The sequence below is a fragment of the Mus musculus genome, chromosome 2 (assembly GCF_000001635.26).
Source record: "Mus musculus strain C57BL/6J chromosome 2, GRCm38.p6 C57BL/6J".
Lineage (NCBI taxonomy): Eukaryota > Metazoa > Chordata > Mammalia > Rodentia > Muridae > Mus > Mus musculus.
The window spans coordinates 102,682,842-102,707,309 of NC_000068.7; the positions used below are offsets into that span (position 1 = coordinate 102,682,842).

The 24,468-nt window shown below is 44.7% G+C and overlaps 1 protein-coding gene across 8 annotated transcripts in view; it reads left to right on the top strand.

Moving 5' to 3' along the window:
* Positions 1–24,468, top strand: part of Slc1a2 (solute carrier family 1 (glial high affinity glutamate transporter), member 2) — a 132,546-nt gene that overhangs the window by 24,603 nt on the left and 83,475 nt on the right. For 2 of the 8 annotated variants that reach the window (NM_001077515.2, NM_011393.2), the window contains exon 1: positions 23,597–23,642. The exons of 4 other annotated variants lie outside the window; for them this stretch is intronic. In NM_001077515.2, the coding sequence (NP_001070983.1) occupies positions 23,635–23,642 (8 nt within the window). In that variant the 5' untranslated portion in view covers positions 23,597–23,634. Of the gene's footprint in view, positions 1–3,279; positions 3,429–22,154; positions 22,286–23,596; positions 23,643–24,468 lie in introns of those variants that run through there. 2 more of the 8 variants (XM_011239398.3, XM_030248893.1) reach the window with 2 other exon arrangements.

A 24,468-nucleotide genomic window follows, 5' to 3' on the forward strand; every position in this document is an offset into this window, starting at 1 on the left:
TCTGAGATTGAAGCCCTAAGATTTGAGGGTTGAATACAGAAACCAAGACCTCTCAAGGAAAATCCTTGATGTGACTCTGGACGGGTGTAGACATCTTCTACTTTGACCAAGGAGGGTGAAAGAGGGAGAGAATGTGCTCCAAAGGGCAGCATTTACTGGCATGCTGAGGAGAAGGCATGCTGAAGTTTTACCTGAAGTGGAAGAACAATTTACGCCCTTCAGTTCTCTGGAAGATCTGATTCTCTTTTAGGGGAATCCACACCTGTCCCCCTTTCTTTCTGGGGTAGCTGGTGCTTATGTGGGTGGTAGTTAGAGGCATGCACTTTTTTTGCACCAATATCTAGATAGGGTGAGTGAGTAGAGTTTTGGGAAAGTGTGCTTGAGGTAGAAATGGTGTCTCAGGCCTTGCTGAGACTGACTAATGTTTTATTTGTGTATGTAACCCAGTAACCGTGTGTGTCTATGTGTGTGTCTGTGTATGTACCTGAACATGTATGTGTTGAACAGATGTTCATGTATGTATTGAACACATGTTCATGTATGTATTGAAACAGACTCTGATTCTGTTTTCTGGTGACCAGATGAGTAATCTCAGATAAGTTGATTTCTGGGAACTTCATTTACATAAACAGTTGACAGGCCATATTGGACCATGGTAGGCTGATGCTGTGGATACAACTGGATCTAACCTTGCTAAGTAAAGGAATTCAGTCTCAGAAAGACAGATAGAGTATTTGTTCTCAAGTGTAGTGTCCAGATTTTATATAGAGACATCTTTGTATGCATAACATAAAAGTGGAAATAAAACTACCTCAGGGAATAAAGGAATGTAACAGGAGGTGGGGGTGAGAAGGGGGAGAGAGGTGCTATGAAGGGAATCTACCAAACAATAAAATAGACTTGCATGAAATGTCATTATGTAATCCAGTACTGTGTACACAGAATATAAAACTGACAATTAAAAACATCATTTCTTTCTCATAGATATACAGTTGGGTCACATGCATAATATTGATTTTTCTCATAACCATAGTAGTAAAGATAAAAGAAAGAAGAGATGAATTTAGTTCCGAGAGTGTATTTTGTCTACCTCAGGGCATTTTTATTTGCTTTATCTCCGGGGGACGTATATGTATGTGTACGAGTGCTTGCTTGTGTGTCGGCACATGTCTGTGCAGCTGTGTATGCCCATGTGGAGAGGCTTGAGGCTCTTCCTCTACTCCATCTTATATATCGAGGCAGGGTCTCTCTCTGAACACAGAGCTTGCTGTCTTGGACAGTCTGGCCAGCCTGAATGCCCCCCCCCCCAGGTGGTTCCTTGTCTCTCCCTCCGGAGCTGGGATTACAGAATGGCTACCACACTCTCCTGGCTTTTCTGTGGATTCTAGGGATCCACAGGCTGGTCCCCGTGCTTGCTCAGTGAGTGCTCTACCCACCATGATGGACGCCTCCCCAGCCCCTGACCTATTTTTGGTATTATTTTCAAAATCTTCTGTGTGCTTTCAACCTCTAGCATGTTTCCTCTCCTTACACAGTGTTTGAGAGCATGCTCCAGCTAGTGCGTCTCAAAGTGCAGGTCCCCAGACTGTGGAAGAGAGTGGTGCTAGGATGGATCTCCTTGCAAAAGCAAGAACAAAACAAAACCGTTAACAAACTATCAGAGTACAGTTGTTCCTCAGATTGAGGGTGAGGGAAGAGCCCTTTATTAGAGTATGTTCTTCTGATTGCTCTGTATTGTTGTAGTTATTGCTGTGGATCTTATAGTGTGCATTACTGAGAAATTAAATTTTATCAGTGATATGCTGTACAGACAGTATATCTAAACAGGCAGCATGCGCTTTTGGATGAGGGAAAAGGAAGCACCAGTGTACCCCATATGTGGAAAGGGAGGGGCTGCTTCCTTCACATCCAAGGGTACATGTACGTGTGTGTGTGTGTGTGTGTGTGTGTGTGTGTGTGTTGTGTGTGTGTGTGTGTGCTCGAGTGTGTGCTCGAGGTCACAGTAAGAAAGAGATCACATGTTTTCCTCCTGGTGGCAAAAGTGTGAAATTCCTTAAGAAGTTATTTCTGTGTTGTTTACTGAGTTTTAAGAGAGGCTCAGTTGCTCTCTCCCCCCAACCCCATACTCCAGGCTCTGCTGGGGTAGGGGCAGTGTTACCCACTGTCCAAATGAATGTGTATAACTAAACCAGTTACCGAGTGTCACAGTGGCCATTTAAAAATACAAATCAACATCTCAAGCTGTGAATGTCACTCTTGACAGAACACAAACTGACACCTGGAGTGCTGAAGGCAGCCGGAATAGCCCCTTCCTATACACTTCACTGTCCTCCTAGACACCCTAATGGAAAACTGAGTCAACCAGTGACTTAGGTTCATGAGCCTAAAGGTGTGGCCTGAAAGATTTGATCCTAGGGAACCAAGGCTGTAGAGATCCTGATTTCTGAGCATCTTGGGAGCATCACGTGCTGAGAAACATGTGGAGCGTCAGGCATGTCCTGTGCTGGGAAACACAGTCCCTATCCTGTCAGCTCACCACGAAGAAGGCATCTGTCTTCCTATGGGGGGAGGCCAGCGGGACCCAGAATGGTGCAAAGAAGAGCCTCTAATGTCATCTTGTAGTTCCATAAACAATAAGGTCAGAAATGGCTAGAACACAGGCAGTTCAGGTCCCAGCACCCCCTCAGGAGGGTCCCAGCCTCCTGCCCCAGGACTTACGATGCCTCTGGCTCCCACGGACATCGACACCCATGTGCACACACCCACACAAAGACACACACGACACACAAGCACTTATAGAACTGGAAATAAATATTAAGTAAATGAAGGAAAACATTACGCATGCTTTATATGTGATTTCTTTATATGGTTAAAGTTTCATAAAAAACATAGCTAATTTCATCCAGTAATAGGATGCATTTCTGTTACTTCCTTTTCCTTCCAGAAGGGTGCAGTGTGAAGCTGAGAAAGACACTTGCCTTCCCTGTTATAATGTCCTGCCCTTTAGTAGTTCCTAGACTACAGTTTAAAGATATATCTTCTCCATCTATCACTATCACACTCACTCACACACATGCACAGTCTCTTCAGGAACTCAACATTCATGAAAAAAAAAAAAAAGAATCCCAGATGCTCTACATAGTTGTTTTAAAGCAAGCAAACAGCTCTTCTTGCTGTTGTTACCATGGCAGCCAAACACTCTCCTGTCAATCATCCTAAAGTGAATTATTAATGAGCTTTGTCCAGCACACAGTTAATAAGCACACTTGGTGTTTTCAGGAGGAGGTAAAATGTCGTTACTGTGCTGAGCAGTGCTCCTTGCTGTTCCGTCTTATGGGGAACGGGTCTGCAGGGACCAGCCGTTCACCTTGGCTCCTCTTCGCTGGCTAAGGGCCTTGTTCCCCTGGCATTTAGGAGTTGCATAAAAGGTAGGTCTGAATCATGATTTCAGAAGTAGGTCGTTTAAACCGGCCCCCTGCATACTGCTGGCTGCTTTTCGATGTCCCTCTGACGATTTGACTCACCCCTGCTTAGATAACCCTCTCCCACAGATTAAGGCCATCATCTCCAGTAATTGGCTGACCAGGAACAAGTTCATGTTCTAATTCTGAAAGACGATAGAAGAGGAAAGCCACTGTGTTTGTGTGGCAGATTGAGTAATAAATTCCTGCCCCTCGTTTCTATTTAACAATAAAAGAGATTGAAGTTTAGTAAGGGTTTAAGTTTCCCAGACAAGAGAATTTTACTACAATTTACGTAAGCATTCCAAGCCTCAGTTTTCACATGTATAAGATGGGTTTAAGTTAAAACATTTATTAGTGGCAAGGAACTTGAAGGATCACACCCATAAGTCCCTCCGTGTGCCAGCAATCGCTATTCAGATGATTTCCCCCTCATACTCCTCTGGCATTGGGCTCATGAAATCTCTTAGGATGTATCTGTCTTTTGAGGTAAGGCTTTGACACAGAGTCTCTGTGTATCCAGGCTGGCTTGTAACTCCCTACGTAGCCCAGGCTGGCTGTGGACTCATGGCAATCCTACTTCAGGAACGTTTGTGCAGAGATTACAGGCATAAGCCCCCATTCCCAGCTTCTGTTGACATTCAAAATATAGAGTACAACTTTGGTTTCATTTCATGTGTGTGTTTGTGTGTGTGTGTGTATAGGCAGGTGTAAGTACATGGGTGTGCATGTGTATTTGGAGGGCATAGGCCCATATCAGATATCTTTCTCAACTCTTTTCTGCCCTGTTTTGTTTGTTTTTGGAAGCAGTGTCTCTCACTGAGCCTGTAGTTCACCCTTGGGGTCAGCTGTCTTTGCTCCCTCGAGTCTGTTTCTTTATATCATTTTTTTACTGTGTGCTGGGCATCACAGTCAGGTGTTCATCAGAGATACACAGAAAGTGCTTTAGATACGGACCCAGCTCCTCATCCCACAGCTTCCATTTTTAAAAATAAATATTAAATTTTCTTCTCCATTCTTGCAAAAGAGCATGCTTGAAGCCATCAACAGCTTTTGCTTGTCTTTTCATGGATAATTTCTTCAAAGTTGAATTCTGGTTTGTACTGAACTTCATTGGTAAAAATGTCTGAAGGTATCTAGAATAAATATCTAGTTTAAAAAGCAAAATCTATTATTTCACAGAATGAGTCTATGCTAATATATGCACATTTTTATCTATTTAGCTTTTTTTTTATGTGCATTGGTATTTCCCCTGCTTTTATGTCTATGTGAGAGTGTCAGATCTTGGAGTTACAAATAGTTGTGAGCTGCCACATGGGTGTTGGGATTTGAACCCGGGTCCTTTGCAAGAACAGTCAGTGCCCCCAACCACTGAGCCATCTCTCTAACCCCTAATAGAAAAGGCATGTTTTTTCTTTCCTTATTTCGGATGCAGCATGAGAGTGAAGGATGAGAGATGAGACAGCAGCCTTAGACTGAAGGCCCTCTATTGAAGAAGCAAACCTTGTTGTCAGAAAGAATTAAAAAAAGGAAAACGCTTGTGAGCTAGAGCAAATAAAATTGTTATTTTAAGGCTTAAGTGTGTTCCTTGCTTTTTATTGCTTTTTAAAAATATTATGCTAAGACCAGTTCCACATAGAGATTTAACCACAGAGCCTGCAGGCTCAAGATTTTAAAAATCCTTGAGTATGGTGGTGCAAAGCTGTGATCCCATCACTTGTGGGGTGGAGGCAGGAGGATCACAAGTTCATGGTCGTCTTCAGCCACTTAGTGAGTCTGAGGTCAGCCTGCTGTTACAGGCTTGCCCTCCCAGGGATTCAGAAGCCAAAGCAAGGAGATAGAAAATTCAAAGTCTGCTATGGCAGCAGAGTGAGTTTAGGACCAACCCAGGCCACGTGTGGACCCCATGTTGAAAGAGAAAACTATAAAAAGAGGCTTGTGGCTAATTCTTAGGAGAACATTTGTCTGCTCTGTACTGAGGAATTGCCGGGTAATCTAGGAAACTCCAGAAAAAGAAGACACAGCTTTGAAGAACAACTGTGGGGAAAAGAAAGCGGCACAGGACTTGGCTGCCCTGGCTTCCTGGGGACCTGGTATTCTGACCGTAGTGGGTCATAGACCTGCTGCTCAGGATCCTCTCTGCAGAATCGTCTGCCCAAGGGAGAGCAGGCAGCAGAGCAGTGCAGGGCACGTTTGCTTTAGAGCTGGATGCCCAGGAGCTGGGAACTTGGGCACATGGCTCAACCTCTCAACCTTTCTGAGCCTCCGTTTGGCCAATTGGAAGAGGCAAACAATGAGTTTTTTCCTTGCAGGGAGAACTCATGTGACACGAGCCTGTCGTGATAGGGAATCTGAGCACCTGCTGTCTTCATTCTGCGTTCTGGAAAAGCTGCCCATTTTCTTAACTTGGCAGGGAGACTGACTGGTATTAGAAAGACTCTCAATTTTGAAAGGAAGGAGGGGATTTGCATTTCATTTTCTCCCTCTCTCCCTGTGGGGTCCCTATGGGTCATGTTGTTCAAATGGAGTAGGAGCTTACCATGACCTTACCATGGGTGAATCATCAGCACCACCCCGCTTGGCCTTATTTTTGCATAAACTACATATTTCTGAAATCTCTACGCTAATGCCTCCAACCTAGCAGATAACTGCCGCCTGTGGTATGGGGAAAACCATTGACTGGAACTTTAAAACGGTCAACTCCTCATTCTTAAGACCACCACCATCATCACCACCAACCGCCTCCTCTTCTCTAGTCTTCTAGTGGGAGAGTGAACCTTAATTGTCTAAAATCATCTTAAGTTCCCAATGACTGTAAGTCTCTGTATAGCTAGCTGTCCAGTGGGACAAACATACAAGGGTCCAAACTTCTATGATGGAGACTTGGAAATGAGGGTGCTGATAAATGTCCCACCCTGGCATGTAGGTAGGCATCTCCAGCCAGCTGACAAGTGTTTTCAATGGCTTGATGAGCTGATATCCTTAATCTACAGGCCAGAAAGCAGAAGCCCTCTGAGACTCTTTTAGGATTCTTGGATCCAATGTGTGCTTGCTGGTTTGATTTAAGGCAATGTGTTGTGCAGATGTCCTGTAAGTGGGTCCTTTTTATCCAGGAGGGTGGAGGCACATTTACATTATCTATACATTCCTTCTCAGAGCCTCTTGGAACTCAAGGATGAGATCAGACCAGGTTGGCTATTTTCCATGTCCCCTGTGACATCCAAGCTCATCCTAAATTTGGCACATGAATGACTTTCTTCTACTTTGCAGTTCAAATATCTATAAAATTATGGTATCATCAAAAATACATTCCCAGCTCTAACTGTTAATTAGAACCCAACCACAGATGCAAATCACATTTAACAAGACAGATTCTGTTATCATTCTGTTTCATGTCCTTGAATCCCATGAGATAGCTTATGCTTAGCAATACCATACTCTTCTTTATACCCGTGAATGTTCATTCTTCAAGCAACTGAAGAGAGTATTGACTAGAAGAGAAAAGTTCAGGTCTTTGCTGAACTCTACTGTGTTGTGACAATAGAGTTTGTCAGTGGCCCCTTTCATCTGATAGACTGCCAAGGCCCCACACATATCAGTAGGACATTGTTGTCCTGGAGACCCTACTGGCAGGATCTGGCAGGAGATGGTGTACAGTGCGTATAACAAAGAATTGGTTTCATGGTCCCTGTTCTTCAGAACATAATCATTACCCTGTAGACCTGGCATCGAACCTTAGACATTGATTAGACCCCTACTGTTAGTCAAATCTGTTGGTACCTGATAGAACTTCAGAGACAAGTGATTGACTGAGCTAATTTTGAGTAGTTTGTTGCATGGTGATAGGAGTGATTTAAGCAGTATTTAAAATACATCAAATATGTTAGCTCACATGATTTTCCAGAACACCAGTGGATAGTACTGTACCATCCCTCACCTGTCCCTGACTGTGTGTGGGGGTACTGTGTTCCAAAATACCACCACCAGTGATACCTGAAATGGTGAACAGTATCAAACCCTAAATAAACTGAGTTTCTCCTAAACATGCTTACCTGTGAGAATACTTAATCTCTCAATGAGGCTTGTAAGATACTCATAATCTCTAATGATAGACCTTAACAATACATAGCAATACAGCATCCAACATCAGTACCCTGACCTTGGGTCCATTATTAAGTAGACTAAGCATTATTTGAACAACGTGTATGGGGTTACATGACTATACTCTGCTGTTGTCTGAATTGCTACTGTGTGACCAAAAGTGGGTAGCACCCACAACATACCCTCACAGGATGAAGGATGACTTTGTCCTGGTGGGCTGGGGCTGGCAGCCACAAGATGCAGTCATTATACTCAGAATGGCAGCTTAAAATGTATGAGCTGCTTATTTCTGGAATGAACAGCTAGCTCCCTGTTTTCACGCCTTGGTGGTTATGGGCAGTGAATTATGGGAAGCCCAACCACAGTAAGCAGAGACACCACACTGACATCCTAGTTTCGTGGACAGGGGAAGACGAACTCAGAGACACCATGCTCACACTCCATAGCTGGTGAGCAGAGAACCAAGCCACACCCAGCATCCACCTTCACCAGCTATGTGTGCCCTCCATCTTCAGCGTGGCCATCCCTTCTCTTCCAAGTCCTAGCATCAGTTTCATCTATTCAAGCCTTACAACACCTTGAGGCTTTTTCCTTTTGCAATGCCACTGTGAAAATAATCTTCCTAGAGTAAAACAAAAATAAATTTTAACCAAACAACCATACAAAGTAACAAACCCAAACAATATCAACCCTAATCCTTCTGCTCTCAGTTTATGGTCTTTAAGTCTGTGTGGTTGTTATTTGAATAAAGCCGTGTAACAGGGCATGGGGACTCACCCTCGTTGTCACTTCAGTACTTTGGAGGATGGCTGGGAGTTGGAGGCTGGCCTGGGTGTTGTCCCATCTTGCTTTCCTCTGGCTGTGATAAAACACTGACAAAAAGCAATATAGGGAGGAAAGAGTTTATTTGACTTAAACATCTGGGCCACGGTCTATCACCGTGGGAAGTCAAGACAGTATCTCAGAGCAGGAACCTGGAAGCAGGAACTGGAGGAGAGCCATGGAGGAGTGCTGTTCACTGGCTTGCTCACTCAGGACCACCTGCTCAGACATGTCTCTCTCCATACTGGGCTAGGCCCTCCTACATTGATCATCAATCAAGAGAATGCTCCATAGACTTGCCTATAGGCCAATCTGATGGAGACATTTGTTCAATTGCACTTTCCTATTTTTTTTAGATGACTCTGGCTTATGTTATGTTGATGAAAAAAACTAACCATCAGTACTATAATAGCAAGTTCCAAGCAAACCCGAGCCTCACAGTAAAACCCTGTGTCAAGTATATATATAAAACCTCACCCCAAACCAAACCAAACCAAACCAAACCAAACCAAACCAAACTAAACCTTGCAAAACCAAACCAAGCTTAACCAAACGAAACCAAACCAAACCTAATGAAAGCAAACCAAATCAAATAAAAATAAAACAACAAAAACGAATGCATGCTGTTTGAAGTGTGCTATTTTATTTAGGAATCTATCAGATACATTCCTCCTATATTCTTTCTTAATGTATCGTCAACGATCCAGGCAGTGTACATGTATTTTAAGTCACAGATAGCTCAAGTAACTGACTCAGTAAGTACTCTACTGTTGCACAATTCTGTAATTTCTAAGACCTCATTATCTGCTCGACACACGGATGAATCTCTTCTGTATGTGCACTCTCCTCTGTGTGTTTAACTCAGCTGGTTGTAGATTTTTAGCTTTTGTAGTGTCCTGGCAGTCAAAGCTGAGTTAGATGGAAGGCTAAGGTTCAGAGGGAATATTTAAGGACTGGGGATATAGCTGGGTGGAAGAGTGCTTGAATTCAATCCCCTGTACCAAACCTGTTAAGTTCCTCTCAGTACTGTATCACAGGAAATAGATATCTCAAATGTTTGAAACAGAATCGTAGGTGTCTATGTTTTAGGATAAATGTGAAGGCATGATTTGTACTTTCACAAATAGTAGGTACATTTTTCATGAGAAGTTGACTCTCTGTTGTGGTGAAAACTTTCAAGGTTGCTCAGGGCCACAACGAGCAGGTGAATCCATAGAAAGGTCAACCCGGTGGCTGAACACATCCTCTGTGGCACAAATGTTTTCCTTTTAAGTCTGGTTCACATCCCACTTGCTGTGCAGTCTTGGGCATGTTGGCTAATGCACTGTCTCCACCCATCAAATGGGCCCATTGTGGTGAGCATTTAACCTTAAGAGAATGTGAGTCGGTTGGAGGATGCGTGCAGGCCACTGTCATCTGTCATATTGTTCTGCTCATCATCATAGCCATCTCCCCTCCCTGAAGGGTCTGTGTGCAAAATCCCATTCTCACCCTCTGTGTGCAGCTCCTGAAGGCCACCAGGGATACATAGCTTTTCTTGGAAAGGCAGCCAATGAAATGGTGCCGTGGAGCCTGTTATTTTCTGGAAGTGCCAAAGGGAGCTTATGGTCTCCCACTTTCTGTAGGAGAGAAAGGCAATCTGGGTGCCTCTGAACCAGCACAGTGGAAATCAGTGGACAGATTTGTGGGTTACTTATTGTCTCTCTGCTTTAAAGTTTTTAAAAATTAAAACATTTAACGACAGCCCTATATCCAGATTTCTTCAAGTATTCTTGGTGCCACGCCAAAGGGAAAGAGGAAGGAGTCTTACTGGCTGATGTAACTGAGTCTCACTGAGGTGTTCAGGAATTCCAGGGATTTAGATGCAGCAGGACTGGGGGGCCAATCTGTTACTCAGTCTCTTAGCTGAGCTTGGTTCTGAGTTATCTTTGTTCCAGGCAATGATGGGTCAAGCTCAAGGCATACGGTGCCTTCATAGTTAATAATTACAGCAATGAAAACTGCCTCTTTTTTTTTTCTGACGATCCAGAAAGGCCCCCAGGGAAGATTCTAGTTGGGTGAACTCCAGTTCCATTCATTCCTGGTGTAACCAGTGAGGAAACGTTCACTCCGATTGGCTAAATATGGATTATTGTTTGTACTTTCATGGAGCGTGTAGAGATGGGTGGTTCTCCAAAGAGATGCTGAGAAGACAATAGGGAAGGGAAGCAGAAGGAAAGGAATGGAAAGAAAACAAAAGAGAGAAAGAGGAGGAATACATGTAACTACTACTCAGAAATTCCCACAGTTAGGTAACTTATACCAGAGCTATGTAATACCTCGTGGAAGCTTAATTCATGAACTTTTCTTTCCCCCACCCCCACAAGGGTGTGATTTTTCAGTGAAGTGTTGTTTTCTTGCACCTGAAGCGTCAGTATTTGCCGTGACTGCTGCTTCTTGGAGCTCAGGGTGTCATTAGTAGCATAACAGCCACGCGGTGTGGCTTAGCCTTTTCCCTATAGACAGATGCTAAAAATACCCAGAGCACTGCAAACAAGCAGGGCGTGCCCACCTGGGATGGACTCTCAGCCACTAAGCCGCCTTAGCCCTGGCTCTGCAGGGAGAGGCACTGGCTCTGCTAGGACTCTGTTGATAGAGGAGACGAGGGGGCTGCTGGTGGAGGAGAACTGTGTGGAGGAGAGGAAATGGGGGAACCTGATAACACTTTTTTGTTTGCACTGACTTTGCTGTTCTCTGTAGACTTGAACTAAGATGTGTCAAGAGATCAGAGCAGTCCCCGCAGCAGCGCAGATTAGCTGGGATTTAAACTAAAACTCCTTAACCAAGAGGTCACCTAGACTTAAGCCTCCCGAATGTGTCCATGAAGAGGCCCAAGGAGCACAGCATTCAGAGAAGGTTAGTGTGCATGCTGATCAGGGCCAAAGCTATGCCTCAAGAACCAAGGAAAATTCCAGAGCCTTTCTGTGGAACCTTTAGGTGGAGTTGAACCATACAGAGAGCCAGGGTCATCTTAATTCAAGTGTGCGCCTCTCTTCTGTGTCTGAAGAGGTCAAGAGTATTGGCATCTTATGTTGAACAGCTATAGTAGAGAGCCTGCTTGCTTGCTAACTGGGTTGTCTTATCATGCCAGTGAGCTCTTGGGGTTTTCAAAAGCTAGCCAAGGGATTACATGATATGCTTAGACAGGTTATGGAAATATGTGACTCATAGCAGATCTGACCTTTCATACACTGTTTGGAATCATCTTGTGCCTATTTAACAATATAATGAACCCTACTTAGCGAGAACATGCAGGCCACGGTGTTGGCTGATTGAGTGGGACTGACTTGATGTTTCTAGAGAGATGGTCATAGAAAGGAAAAACAGAGGCGATCAATGGCCCTTTGGTCTTAACAATTTTATTTAAACAATTCCGTGGACACCTGGACTTGTCCCAACTTTTATGTTTCCCACTGGCAACTGCCACTCGGATGATCGATTGCCCAGAAGTTGTTCTCAGAACCATCTTTCCATTGGCCTGGGATTTAAGTGAAAAAGTTAGTCCTCAAAGGATAAGTATGAATCAGTTCTTGGGACAAAATGTACTTCACATTGTTTCTTTCCATACATGTGTGTGTGTGTGTGTGTGTGTGTGTGTACCCTGGACATATGCTTCTCATTGGAAAAACTCGATCGAATGTCTGTCTCTCTGGGCTGGCTCTCACGGAGAGCCTTTGGCATCTTCTCAAGCCTCAAGTGAAGTCATCTGAGCTCCCAGATTGCTAGGTGGTCGCTCCCAGGGAGTGTGGCAGAGGCAGGGGTGCCTGGCTCTGGGAGTTTGCTTTCTTAGAGGTTTATGACTGAAAAAACAAAGAAAGAAAAGAAGCAGTATATTGTCTATTTAATCTGCATTGTCTAAATGTGGCAAAGTATTTAGAGGTTTTGAGTCAGAACAGCCTCCTAATAACAGTGATAGCAACAGCAAAAGGTCTACTCTTTACAAAGCACTTCTTGTGTGCCAGGTTACTTTTCTGTGTGGCATACATTTTAGTGAATTTAATCCACAGACAGTTGGTTTCAGATTCACTCTTCAAGTTCTCTTTCTCCCAGTTAAGTTGGCTATGTGGGCTGAGTACTCTTTCCAACTTTAACTACATCCTTATAGACTTGACTTTTCATAGAATTTAACTGAAAACAGTCATGGGCTGTATGTTCTTTCGATCTTACTGCTTTTCGGAGCCTTAACTATGAGGCCTGAGATTGAATCCATTTGAGAAATTCAGTTAAAGGTCAAAGGTCCATTCTATTCCTCTTGCCCTCGCTCCAGTGCATTAGAAACATTTTAATTTTGTGATGATTGTTCTCAGTTTCCATGAAAAAGAGGAGGACCTGGGTGCTTAGAGTTTGTTGTAAATGCAAAGGGTACACTCTTTGGGAGATGTAGATAGTAGTGAATCAAGCCCAGGTTGCTGCAGGTTTGAATCCACAGCAGCCACATCCTCTTGGCCTTTCCTCTGTCTCTGGTGGAGCAGCAGTAAGTTGTTTGAGTGAATGGCTTTCCCAGGAGGCAAGGTCCCCTGCTGTCCTGAGAGCCATCACCCAAACAACATTGCAGAGTAATGGGTCCCTAAGGGAAAGTCTTGCTGAGGCATCCAGCCACAGGCATGAGCCTGCTTTATAGGACCTGCCCTTTCCTAGACTTTTTTATGCCTTATGTTACATTTTTTAGAATTTGGAGTTCTGAAATGGGAATAGGCACTTAAGAACAGGAGGCAGTGGTGTTGGTGATCATATCTCAAACATAAAATCAACTGAAGGCTTGAATTTGAATTGATGGACACTTTCCTGGTTCTATGTGACTTTATTCTGTCTAAAACTTACAAAGGGGCCTCCACATCCTTTACGATGTTTGCTCTGTTTACCTGCCACGTATGTATGCACATCTTTCCACATTTTGCAATGGCCATTTATAGAAATGGATTGGAGATCTCTTTCCTTAAAGAAAACTCACACTTGAATGAAAACAATGGGTGTTTACATTTTTTTCAGGGCCTAAGCAGAACAAACAAACAAACAAAAAAGATCTTCTGCTTGATTAGGGCGTAAACCCTTTGAATTTAACAAATTGGATAGGGCACATTACAATGGCCAAATCCATACATCTGTGTGTCCACAAGGCCTTCCTTGGAGTGTTTTCCCTCAGGGTCTGTGTGATGATCTTTTCAGCGTGTGAGTCTGTACTTGGTGAGGAAGGCTCACAGATAGTTGTCATCAGGAGCTTGGCAGTGTTAGGTTCTGGCCTGTCACATAGCAGTGAGTGTGGTGCTGGAGGAACAGCTGGCTTTTCTGAGCCTTGGTACTTCACGCTCATCTATCCACTCCCTCTGTGATGACTGGTGCAGCAATGGATGCTGGCATCTGGCACCACTGTGTGCTCGAGGGTTTCAGCCTGTTTGACTCTCTAACCCACTTGCAGCCTTGAAGACAACTCAGAGAATGAGTGACAGAGGGATTGAGTCTAATGTTGATTGAAAGACAAACAAACACACAAACAAAATGTTAAAGAAGAAAGACCCTACTTCTGTGCTGTATCCCAGCTCTCCTGCCAACTTGTTGAGTGGTCTGACGTGTGACATGGAGTGATGAAGACTTGTGTGGCCAGATGTATGACATGGCGTGATGAAGACTTGTGTGGCCAGATGTATGACATGGCATGATGAAGACTTGTGGGGCCTGCTGCGTGACATAGAGTGGTGAAGAGTTGTTGTGGGGCCTGATGTATGACTTGGAGTGATGGAGACCTGTTGTGGGTCCTGATGTGTGACACGGGTGAAGGAGATGGTCCCTTTCTCTCAGGGCTGTGGTGAATGAGCGAATGGCAGTAGCACATCTTATGTTGGATCAGTGCAGGTGCTGATGCCACCTTTACTCCCTTAGCCTTCTGCCTCTCACCTTTCCCGGCCCCCATGAGGATTCTTACATCTCCTCTCCTACCCTTGCCCACCCCAGTGTTTATGCCACTACTGCATTTCTTGAAGCCTCTTTCTGCTTAGGAGTGACCTTTCTCATGCCATCCACCCATATGAGTTACAAAGAATTGCTAAAAATGTGAGTCAAAAAGAGGGACAGACATAGAACCATGCCATAAAGCATTGAGGGGAACCTGTCCTTCTGAGGCAGACCCAGCTCTCTCAGTCTATGCATCGCTAGCTTCTAGAAAGTACTATTTACAAACTGAAACAGACTTAAAGTTAAATCAAGATGAGTACTTATGTAAGTGGAAGCAATGCAATTTGATTATAATTCCAAAGATAAACATGATAATTCATAAACGGAAGAGTGGTGGTTTTGGTTCTATCTGTCATACCAAAGAATTGCCATTTTCTCCTAATTTGGAGTTCTCTCTCTGTCTTCTCTCTCTCTCTCTCTCTCTCTCTCTCTCTCTCTCTCTCTCTCTCTCTCTCTCTCTCTCTCTCTCTCTCTCCCTCTCTCTCTCTCTCTGTGTGTGTCTTCTCTCTGTCTGTCTTCTCTCTGTCTTCTCTCTCTCTGCCTTCTCTCTCTGTCTTCTCTCTTTTTGTCTGTTCTCTCTCTCTCCCTCTCTCTCTCTTGTGGTGTTCTCTAGTAATGATTTTAGAGCTTTGGTTTCTTGTGAAAAAAGAAAGAAAAACTAAAGAACTATAAGAATATGTTTTTGATTTAGTCCCAGCTGTGGGTTATGGGACTGCTTCAGATGGTCCACCACAGCTGATTATGATTTTCCTCGAGTTCTAGCAGGGGTGTGATTTTGCCAGCTGCAGATAGTTTTTGTGATTGTGTGACATTTGAGATTCTGGGAACTTTTTATATGGTCTATAAATGCTCATGCCCAGGAAGGCATGGGGAGTTATTTTTCGGTTGTTGGTTGTTGTTGTTCTTGGGTCTTTTTGTTTGTTTGTTTTGTTTTGTTTTGTTTTGGTTATGTACAAAGAAGATATAACAAGAAGAAATTAAATATCCTGACAGCTAAGATCAAACTTGTCCCAAGGAAATCCATGCCCCTAATCAGCAGGAAGTAGTCTAATGATAATGTCATATCCTTTCCCCTCTATCCCTTTTCCCTCTCCTGTCTACTGTGAGGGGGTTGAAAGGGTGGAAAGGGGGTAGACAAGGCTGTAAGAAAGAAGAACCCATGTAGTGCCACAGCAGCCAAAGTCCAGCTACAGTGTCTCGCCTCTTGTTTTCTTTCTCTTTTCTTTTGTGTGCATGTCTGTCATTTTTGATAAGATCTCCCACTAAACCTGAAGCTCACTGCTTAGGTTATGTCAGATTGCTTGTAGGATCCACCTATCTCTTTGCCTCTTAACCCCCTGGTGCTGGAGTTACAGACAGTTACTGCCATACCTAACTTTCACATGGGTTCTGAACTCATTTCTCTTCTCTTCTCTTCTCTTCTCTTCTCTTCTCTTCTCTTCTCTTCTCTTCTCTTCTCTTCTCTTCTCTTCTCTTCTCTTCTCTTCCCCCTCCCCCTCCCCCCTCCCCTTCCCTTCCCTTCCCCCCTCCCTCCCTCCCTCCTTTCCTTCCTTCCTTCCTTCCTTCCTTCCTTCCTTCCTTCCTTCCTTCCTTCCTTTCTTCCCCCCTCTCTTTCTTAAGATATTTTCTTTATTTACATTTCAAATGTTATCCCCTTTCCTGGTTTCCCCTCCAAAAACCCCCTATCCCATCCCCCCTTCCCTTGCTCACCAACCCACCCACTCCTGCTTCCCTGTCTTGGCATTCACCTACACTGGGGCATTGAGCCTTTACAGGATGAAGAGCCTCCCCTCCCATTGATGTTCAACAAGGTCATCCTCTGCTACATATGTGGCTGGAGCCATGAGTCCCTCCATGTATACTCTTTGGTTGGTGGTTTAGTCCCTGGGAGCCCTGGGGGTACTGACTGGTTCATATTGTTGTTCCTCCTATGGAGCTGCAAACCCGTTCAGCACTTTGGGTCCTTTCTCTAATTCATCCATTGGGGATCCCGTGCTCAGTCCAATGGTTGGCTGCGGGCATCCACCTCTGTATTTGTCAGGCACTGGGAGAGCTCTCAGGAGGATGCTATATCAGGCTCCTGTCAGCAAGCACTTTTTGGCATCCACAATGTGTAACAAGTACTTTTCCCAAACAGAGCCATCTTCCCATCCCCCTGATCCAGCTTTCTCTGATGGTATCTTCAATAGATAAAGAAATGCCTTGAGCTGGCCCTGTGGCTACCCACTGAGCAAGACTAAGAAGCAAACATTATACTAACATTTCGGATCAAGCACTTCCATCCCAGAGCAGACCTTCTGGTTGGGTTAGTGTGCCCCATCTATAGCCTGCTTGCCACATGCACCCCAGCTCTGAATGCAACACAATATAAAATGGTAATTGGACTTAAAATATGAGGCTTTTTAAAGCCATTTCTTTCTTTTTGTCAGTCAATTGCATGGCTCCCAAGTGTGAACTTTATATATAGTGGCATCATGGAATAATGTCAAAAGATTGCTCCCCAACCTCAGAAGGTCACTAGAAAGAACATGAGCAGTAGATATAGTGTTCTGTGCTATGATTTTTAAAATGTATTTGCTGCAGCTGGTAAGCCACAGTGGCACTTAATTAAAGTGGGAAAGGTATAGCTGGAACATTTAAAATAAAAGCGTGCAGCACTGCACTGTTTACATGCAGTCCAGCATGAGAGGCACAGCTCAGCTCTGATCCTCCTCCAAGTGTTCAGGAGCCACTGCCTTCTCTCACTTAGGCCCTTAATTTACAGAGCAAGCCCTACAAGCCGGGACCAAAGGCAGAGCACACTCAGCCCAACTGTGCCTGAACCTGCCCAGATAGAGGGCTTGCCTGCAGCCATGCGCCATCTTTTGTGTTGTAGTGTGACACAGTGAAGCAAGCCCAAAGAGTTAGGAAAGACAAAGGACTGGCATAAAAATGCTCAACTTAAAACGTAGGTGACAACCTTTGCTGCTCCTTAAGGGCATTGCACAGTGGACTGGGAGAAGTCAGACGATTTGGGTAGATTGCTCAAGTCGGGTTTTCATCGGTCAGCTGGTGAATGGGTATCAGGATACCTGGCATGGAACTAATGAGATGGTTCAGCGGATGAAGCACTGCTACACAAGCATAAGTATCCGAGTCTGGAGTTTCAGCACTCACAAAAAAAGCCCTAGTAAGGCACTGAACCCTTGGAATCCCGGTGCTAGTCAGGTGGAGGCAGAAGGATCCCTGAGGCTCACCAGTCAGCTAGTCTAGCAAATCAGCAAGCTTCATGTTCAGGGAGAGCCCCTGGCTCAAAAAAAATGAGGTGGAGAGTAATAGAAGACACATTGATTTCTGGCTCCCCGTAGGCATGAGTGCGTGTGTGCACATGCATGATTGGAAACACATATACAAACAAAAACATGTACTTGATGATAGTAAATAGTAATGGCAGGCATGACTGACTGAACATTATTGAACAAGGATTTTCTGAAGGCCTTCACATTGTAACCAGGGACCACCGTTCTTCCTACTTTGCAGCTGAGGGAAGCACTCAGAGAGGTTTAGTAGCTTTGCCAGTGTCACACAGGTGGAGGTAGGAGAACAGGGCAATGTTCTGCAGAGGAAGGCTGTACAGCTGGTGCTGTCGCTAACTCAGCCATACTTGCATAAGGACCCAGGGAAGTGATATTACCATCATGAGTGGGAAATGGCCCTGGTGAGTGGCAGATGATGCCAGAAGATCACAAGAAGGCTGGGTGTCCTAGTGAGGAACTTTAAAGACTTACAACATGCTGAGAACCCTTGCTTTCTGTTCCTCTTGATCTTTCTGATCATGGCAAAGATTAAATCCTGCTAACAGGCTGTCTTGTCCTTGTACTGTCCCAGTCTGTTTCAGCCTCCCCTTTTAAACAGAGAGAGCAGGTGTCAGAGACTCCAGGAAGTAATAACATCTAGCCAGTCTTTATAAAGCCATTTCATGCTATCTTTATTGTCATGCTGAGGAGATGCTGGCTTTTCATGATATAGGCCATGCAAATATTTCTCTTCAAATGCAGTTTGTGCTAACCCCTTTAGAGGAAACAAGAACAAGGTGTCACTGAGACATTTCAAAGCTAACAAAAGTTGGGGAAAGGAAGGTTGATTGCTGAGTGAATGGTGGCCTTTTGCAGGTTTTCGGTTCATATACAACCCATGGTTCACACTCAACACATGCCAAGGTCACTGGGGAGAGAAGAATGCCATTCTCGCTTCTAGTTTGTTAAGAAGTGAAGCAAGCCTTTTGTGGGCTGGATAACACTAATCTTTGCACCGAAACTATGGGTGTTAACCAAGCTTGTTCTGAGAGCTGATGGCTAAAATGGGAGGATGAGAAAGACATTCATTTCTGTCTTCATTGAACCATAAAAAGTGAGTCATGCAGGATAGGCTCTGGGGTCAGAGCGTGCATCAGAACTGTGAGGAAGCAGGGCCTTCCCCATAATGGCTATGCTCAGGGCAGCTTCTGGGTGGCTTCTTTTGCTACTTCCCACCCTACCCCCAGCATGGTGAGTCTCTTCCCATAGCAGCAACTGGACTCTGTGGCAATCCCTGAAGTATGAACTGAGTCATGGTAGAACTCAGTAACTCAAAGTTTGCAGACATTTCCCCAATGTACCACCATTAGACGGAACACCATGAATTGCAGAGAGACTCCACAAAGGGAAAGGCAGAGATGATTGTCTCCAAGCTCCAGTATGTAACATGATTGTGTGGTGCAATTTTCCCTGGAAAGAGTATCACTAGGAAGGTAAGCAGCCCAGGTCTACTGTAACAGTCAGCTAGAAACGTTCTGGAAGAGGAAGAAGTCCCGAATCAGTTCAGTCAGCTTTCACCAGGCCGTGCTTCAGGAGCAAACAGTCCTTAATTTCAGAGGCTCCCAACAACTAAAGCGTGGACTTCAGGGTTTGACTGAGTTTTCTCAGTATGAGCTCCATACCAAGAAGCAAAGGTGCATCTTATAGCAAAGGGACAAAGAGCGATGACAGGACCATGGGAAAGCTCTTCATGCTTCTGCTTGGAAGGTGACAGGTGTGACTTCTACTCTGTACTTATTCAAGTTCTCAGGGGAAGGTTCTAAGACAAGAGTCTGAGTTCATTTATATCATTTGCAGGAAATGCTAGTATCGAAGTGGAAAGTGAGCCAAGGAAGGATCAGTAGCTGGGGCAGATGGGTCATGGAGCTCCAGACCACCCCAGGCTAATGTGTTGACCCTTTTAAGCTTGTTGATCATCGCTGCTTCGTAGAGGTCAGCTCCCCAGAGCTCCAGGCTGTGTGAACACAGGCAGACTGACCTTCTCATTTCTGATGGGCTGTAGGTAAAGTCAGAGACACTAGCAGGTGGCTGCTTGCCTGATGTCACTGGAGTGATATGGCATGAGATATGAGGGCATGAGATTGTGGACATTTCATTGGCAACACATGTTTTGGGGATGTGTGCTGTCTTTCTATGAAGAAATAGAAAACATTGAAAATGAAGGCACAGTTTCTGCAGGAAGTATGAACTCTGAGGTATTAAATGCTGGGAAATCTTTAGTGGTAGAAAGTGGACATGTAGATACAGGGGTGGGGTTCATCTATGCTTTGCAGGATCCCTCCCTCACCTGCACAAAGCTACTTCTGAATCCTTCCTTCTACAATGACTAAAATGATCAGATATTGCCAATTGCCCCTAGGTGGAAAATTTACCCTCTAACAAACCAGTGCTGCACACTGCTATTTCTCAAGGAGTTGCCTGCTGAAAGATGTCATGGCTTAATAGGAGAAACAAGACAATTGATATAGGAGCTACAGTGGTAGCCACCCAGAGGTGCTCGAGTCTGTTCAGATAACTTCACAGTGAAACAGAAATTCTTTGAGAATGGGAATATCAGCTATCTTAAGGGCGGGATGTCCAGGGGAGACTCTAGAGATAATAACATCTGTAGATCTTGAAGGCGATGGGGCATTTTCCAGATGAGCATGGGCCTTTGTGTAGCTTGTGATGAGAAGGGATAAGAAAATGACAGGTGGGGGCATTTGTTCAACAGTATGCAGGTTTTCTCCCTACTTTAGCTCCAACCCTGGCTTGAAACCCTACCAAAAAAGCATGTTGGCAGCAAGTCACTTTCTTTCTGTGCATTGTAAGAAGTTCCTATAAAGCACCTTCTTTCAGGGTCAGTCTTGTCCATCATTCCCAGATGACCAGATTAGTTAGCAGCATTCCTGAGCAACCTGTATCCTAGAATTCCATCACTTGGGGGAATCCCTCATCTGTCTCCCAATCTCAAGAGTATCTCTGACAAACTATGCATATTAGAAAGTATAGCCCCCTTGATTGTGAGTGGGTCACTCTCATCAACGTGTTCCAGGTGTTTCCTGTCCACAGTCCCTTCCTTTCTCATAATCAGGCTTCTGGCTGCTGGCTGCCTGCTGCTGGCTGCCACCTACTCAAGCCTGCATGATGGGGAGCAGGGCGAGTCTGTCTTACAGGGTGGAATCTGAATTTTCTGCCTGGGCGATGCCTGACTAATCCATTAACCAGCTGTCTCCTCTGCACATTCCCAGAAGATGGCTTTCTTTCCATTCCTAGTCTACCCTACTCCCACCTCCACCATGTTCCATCCTTTCTCCTTACTCATGCCCCACCTGTACCCTTCTGTAGGGAGGCAGCACTCCTTCCCAATAAGAGATCATGTAGGACAGCTCACCATTGGCCTACTGTTCAAACTGAGGAATGTTACCCAGCCTCTCTGGACATTTTCCTTCTCTTTTTCTATGAATGGGACTATAGCAGTACCCACTTACAGGGGTGGGAAGATTTAAAGAAGTCAGATACCTGGGAAGTATTTCCGATGTGGCTAGCACATGGAAAGCCTTCCATGACAGCCAGCTAGCGTCAGTGGTCCAAAGTGATAAATGTCAGCTAAAGAGAACCTAGAGTCTGTGACTAGATGTGGATGTAGTCAAGCTACTAGGAAGCTGGGTGCAGGAAATCCAGTCCATCGTGCCTCTGCTGTGATTCCAATATCAATCTGCAGCAGCAAAATGGCCTCTGAGGGAATTAAGGGCTCAGAAAGGAATGGCAATATTCTTGCCCAAGAAGTATTTATGAAACGATCAGATAAATGCCAATGATGGTGATAATAGTCACACTGTAGCCCATGTTCTCTTCCAGGCTTTTCTGCACCTGACAACTGATTACATTTTTACCACAGTCCCATGCATTGTTATTACTGTCAGAAATTCTCCTTGTGTGAATGATGTGTTTGGGATTCAGTGTGGTTAAAACAATTTGCCTAAGGTCATGCAGGTCGTAATTGTCAGAAGGAGAACTGAATGTGTCTTGGGCTGTGCTCCGGCAGATGTCATCATGTGCACTAATTCAGATTATCCAGCTATGTCCATTTATAGCTGTGATTAGGACCAAGCTAGGTACATGTCTTTCTCAGATGCAATAATGCCTGTGAAATTTTGGATTGGGACGGAAGTGGCCCACAGTGAGGCTAGACATACTCTATGAAACAGCCACACATTAAGAGGACTAGTTGGGAGATCTAAAACTTAAGGAACTCTGCACAGTCACATCAATTCATCTGTGAAATGTTCATGGTTTCCATATTCTGGGGCAGATAGCCCCAGTTTGGGTATCCCTAGATGAAAATAGAGGCTCTGCTCTTCACACCACACAGATGATTCACACAGATGGTCACCAGGCAGATGATTCTATGTGGCAGGTGGACAGACTCCCACCACCTTCTGACAAAAGCCTTTCCATAGCTTCTACAGCATAAGACAACATCCAACTGTGTAGCTCACTGCAGTTGCTCCTCTTTGAACCTGAAACCAACACCCAGTTTGGAGTGCCTGCCACAGCTGTGTGAGCATTGCTCAGGAGCCACCCACGTGCATGATAGTGAGTATGCTCCCTGGACTCCTTAAACATAGGATGCATGCAGTGTTCACAAAAGGAAAGTAGACAGGTTCTTTGTGACCTTGGGAGTTGCTTGACTAAATGAAGTGATGTTGAATCTCTCTCTCTCTCTCTCTCTCTCTCTCTCTCTCTCTCTCTCTCTCTCTCTCTCTCTCTTTTCCCTTATTCCCTCTCTCTTACCCCCTTTCTCCATCTCTACATTCCTTCCTTCCATCTCTCTAAATCTATTGTTATGTATGAATATTGGCACTATTATGCCACAATGCCCATATGGAGGCCCTTCCTCCTTGTTTGAGGCACAGTCTCTTGTTTGCTGCTTCGTACACTGGTCCTAGAGCTTCTGGGGCCTTTACTGTCTCTACCTCCCAAATCAGCATAGGAACCCTAAGACAAGCACCACTGCACCTAGGTTTGCATGGGTGCAGGAGAGCTAACCCCAGACCCATGCACTCCTGTGACAAGCACTATACCCACAGAGCCATCACCATCCAGGTCCTTGATGAGATTCTTCACAGTGGATCTTTTCAGAACGTTTGGTCCCCAGATTCACATTGTCACCAAGAGCATCTCTGCTCATTCACGTTATCACCAAGAGCATGCATCTCTTTCCAGTCCTTGGCCCCTTTACCTTTAGAATGAGGAGTGCTTGAAGGTGTTAGTAATATTCAGAGAGACACAGCCTGGGGAAAGATGTTCCTATCAGAGGAGGCCATGAAGGTGCTTAGGTGCCAAAGCTGAGTTCCTTGGGTAGACTCCATTGAGTTAAATAAACCACAGACCATTGAGACTGTGCATGTAGAGGGAGTCTCAGATGCTGAACTAATCCTGGGTATTGATACCGAGATAAGTCCGAGGCAAACTTCAAATGAGCATGGCTTTAAGGAGTTAAGTGGTTGGTTCATGATGATGCTTGGAAGAAGAATGTTTAGAAAATGAAACCAGGGAGGAGCACGTGATGAATGGCTAGGGGCCAGGCAACTTTGCTAGGCTCAGGAGCTGGCTGCTGACCTGTGGGCTAGCTCTTGGAAATTCACTGGGTCTATGAAGAAGATAGATCTGGCTCTTGTTCACAGAGAGAAGAGGGACATCAAAGGCCCCAAATGGTCCCGATGAGGCTTCTTTCAATTCCTGTAAGTTATGCAATGTACAAACAAACACCTAGCAACCTTGGGGGTTGGAGCCAAATGACAGCCCTCAATAGGACAGCATGTGACTTCTTTGACATCAAAACACTGGATAGGTAAGCTTTAAAATACCCAACTTCATGCTGGGGATGGACAGTTGAGCTCATTCCAGAACTTGGAAGCCAGTGCACTTCTACAGCTGAGAGAATGGTCAGGTCAGACATTTGGGTTGGGGCATGATATGGGTGGGCTGTGAATGGTAATGTGTAGGGACAAAGAATTTTATACCCGGAAAAGTGAAGACATGTCAAGAAGGAGGGATGAATGGGAAGGAACACGGAAGGGAAGCAAGGTGGATGGGAGGGAGGGTAGGTTATTAAAGATGTGTGAGAACCAATGTTGGCAGTTGGCAACATCTGCCTACTATGGCTAAGCTGACCTTGCTTAAAAATGGAGAGACTCTGTGAGCAAAAGGGTGAAAAGTGGCTGTATAGTATGTGCTTAGGAAATGTCTCTGGATAGTGTGTTATATGTGGAGGTCTCTGAACCTTTGTGTACAATGAGAATCCAGGCATCTCACGGCACACTTCTCAATGTCCATGTGCCTTTTGGGTTTGAATCTCTTTTACTGATGCTCATCTTTCTACCTGAAGTTTTTTTTTTCTCCTTGAATGACTCCTAAGTCACATGTCTGTGAGATGCTCAGTGGTGTGTTGGGAAAGCTGGATCGTCAACCAAACCATCATCCATGACTTTCTCATATAACGCGTCAGCATACAGAGGGGAGGTGATGTGTGCTGAGTTGACCCACGGGTTCTATTTTGTAGAGGTTCAAAGGCGAGCATCATCAGCAATCACTGCTGAAGAACTGCTGAAGAACAGGTTCAGATGAAACTCCACACATCACAGCGCTGCTGTCTTATCTGTCTGTCATGTGACAGCTCTCACTGTACTTGCAGAGACAGGGCAGAACAAGAGATGCTACTGAAATTTTATTTTCAGTTATCCTTGCTGAAAGCACTGCAGGCCAAAGATTGATGC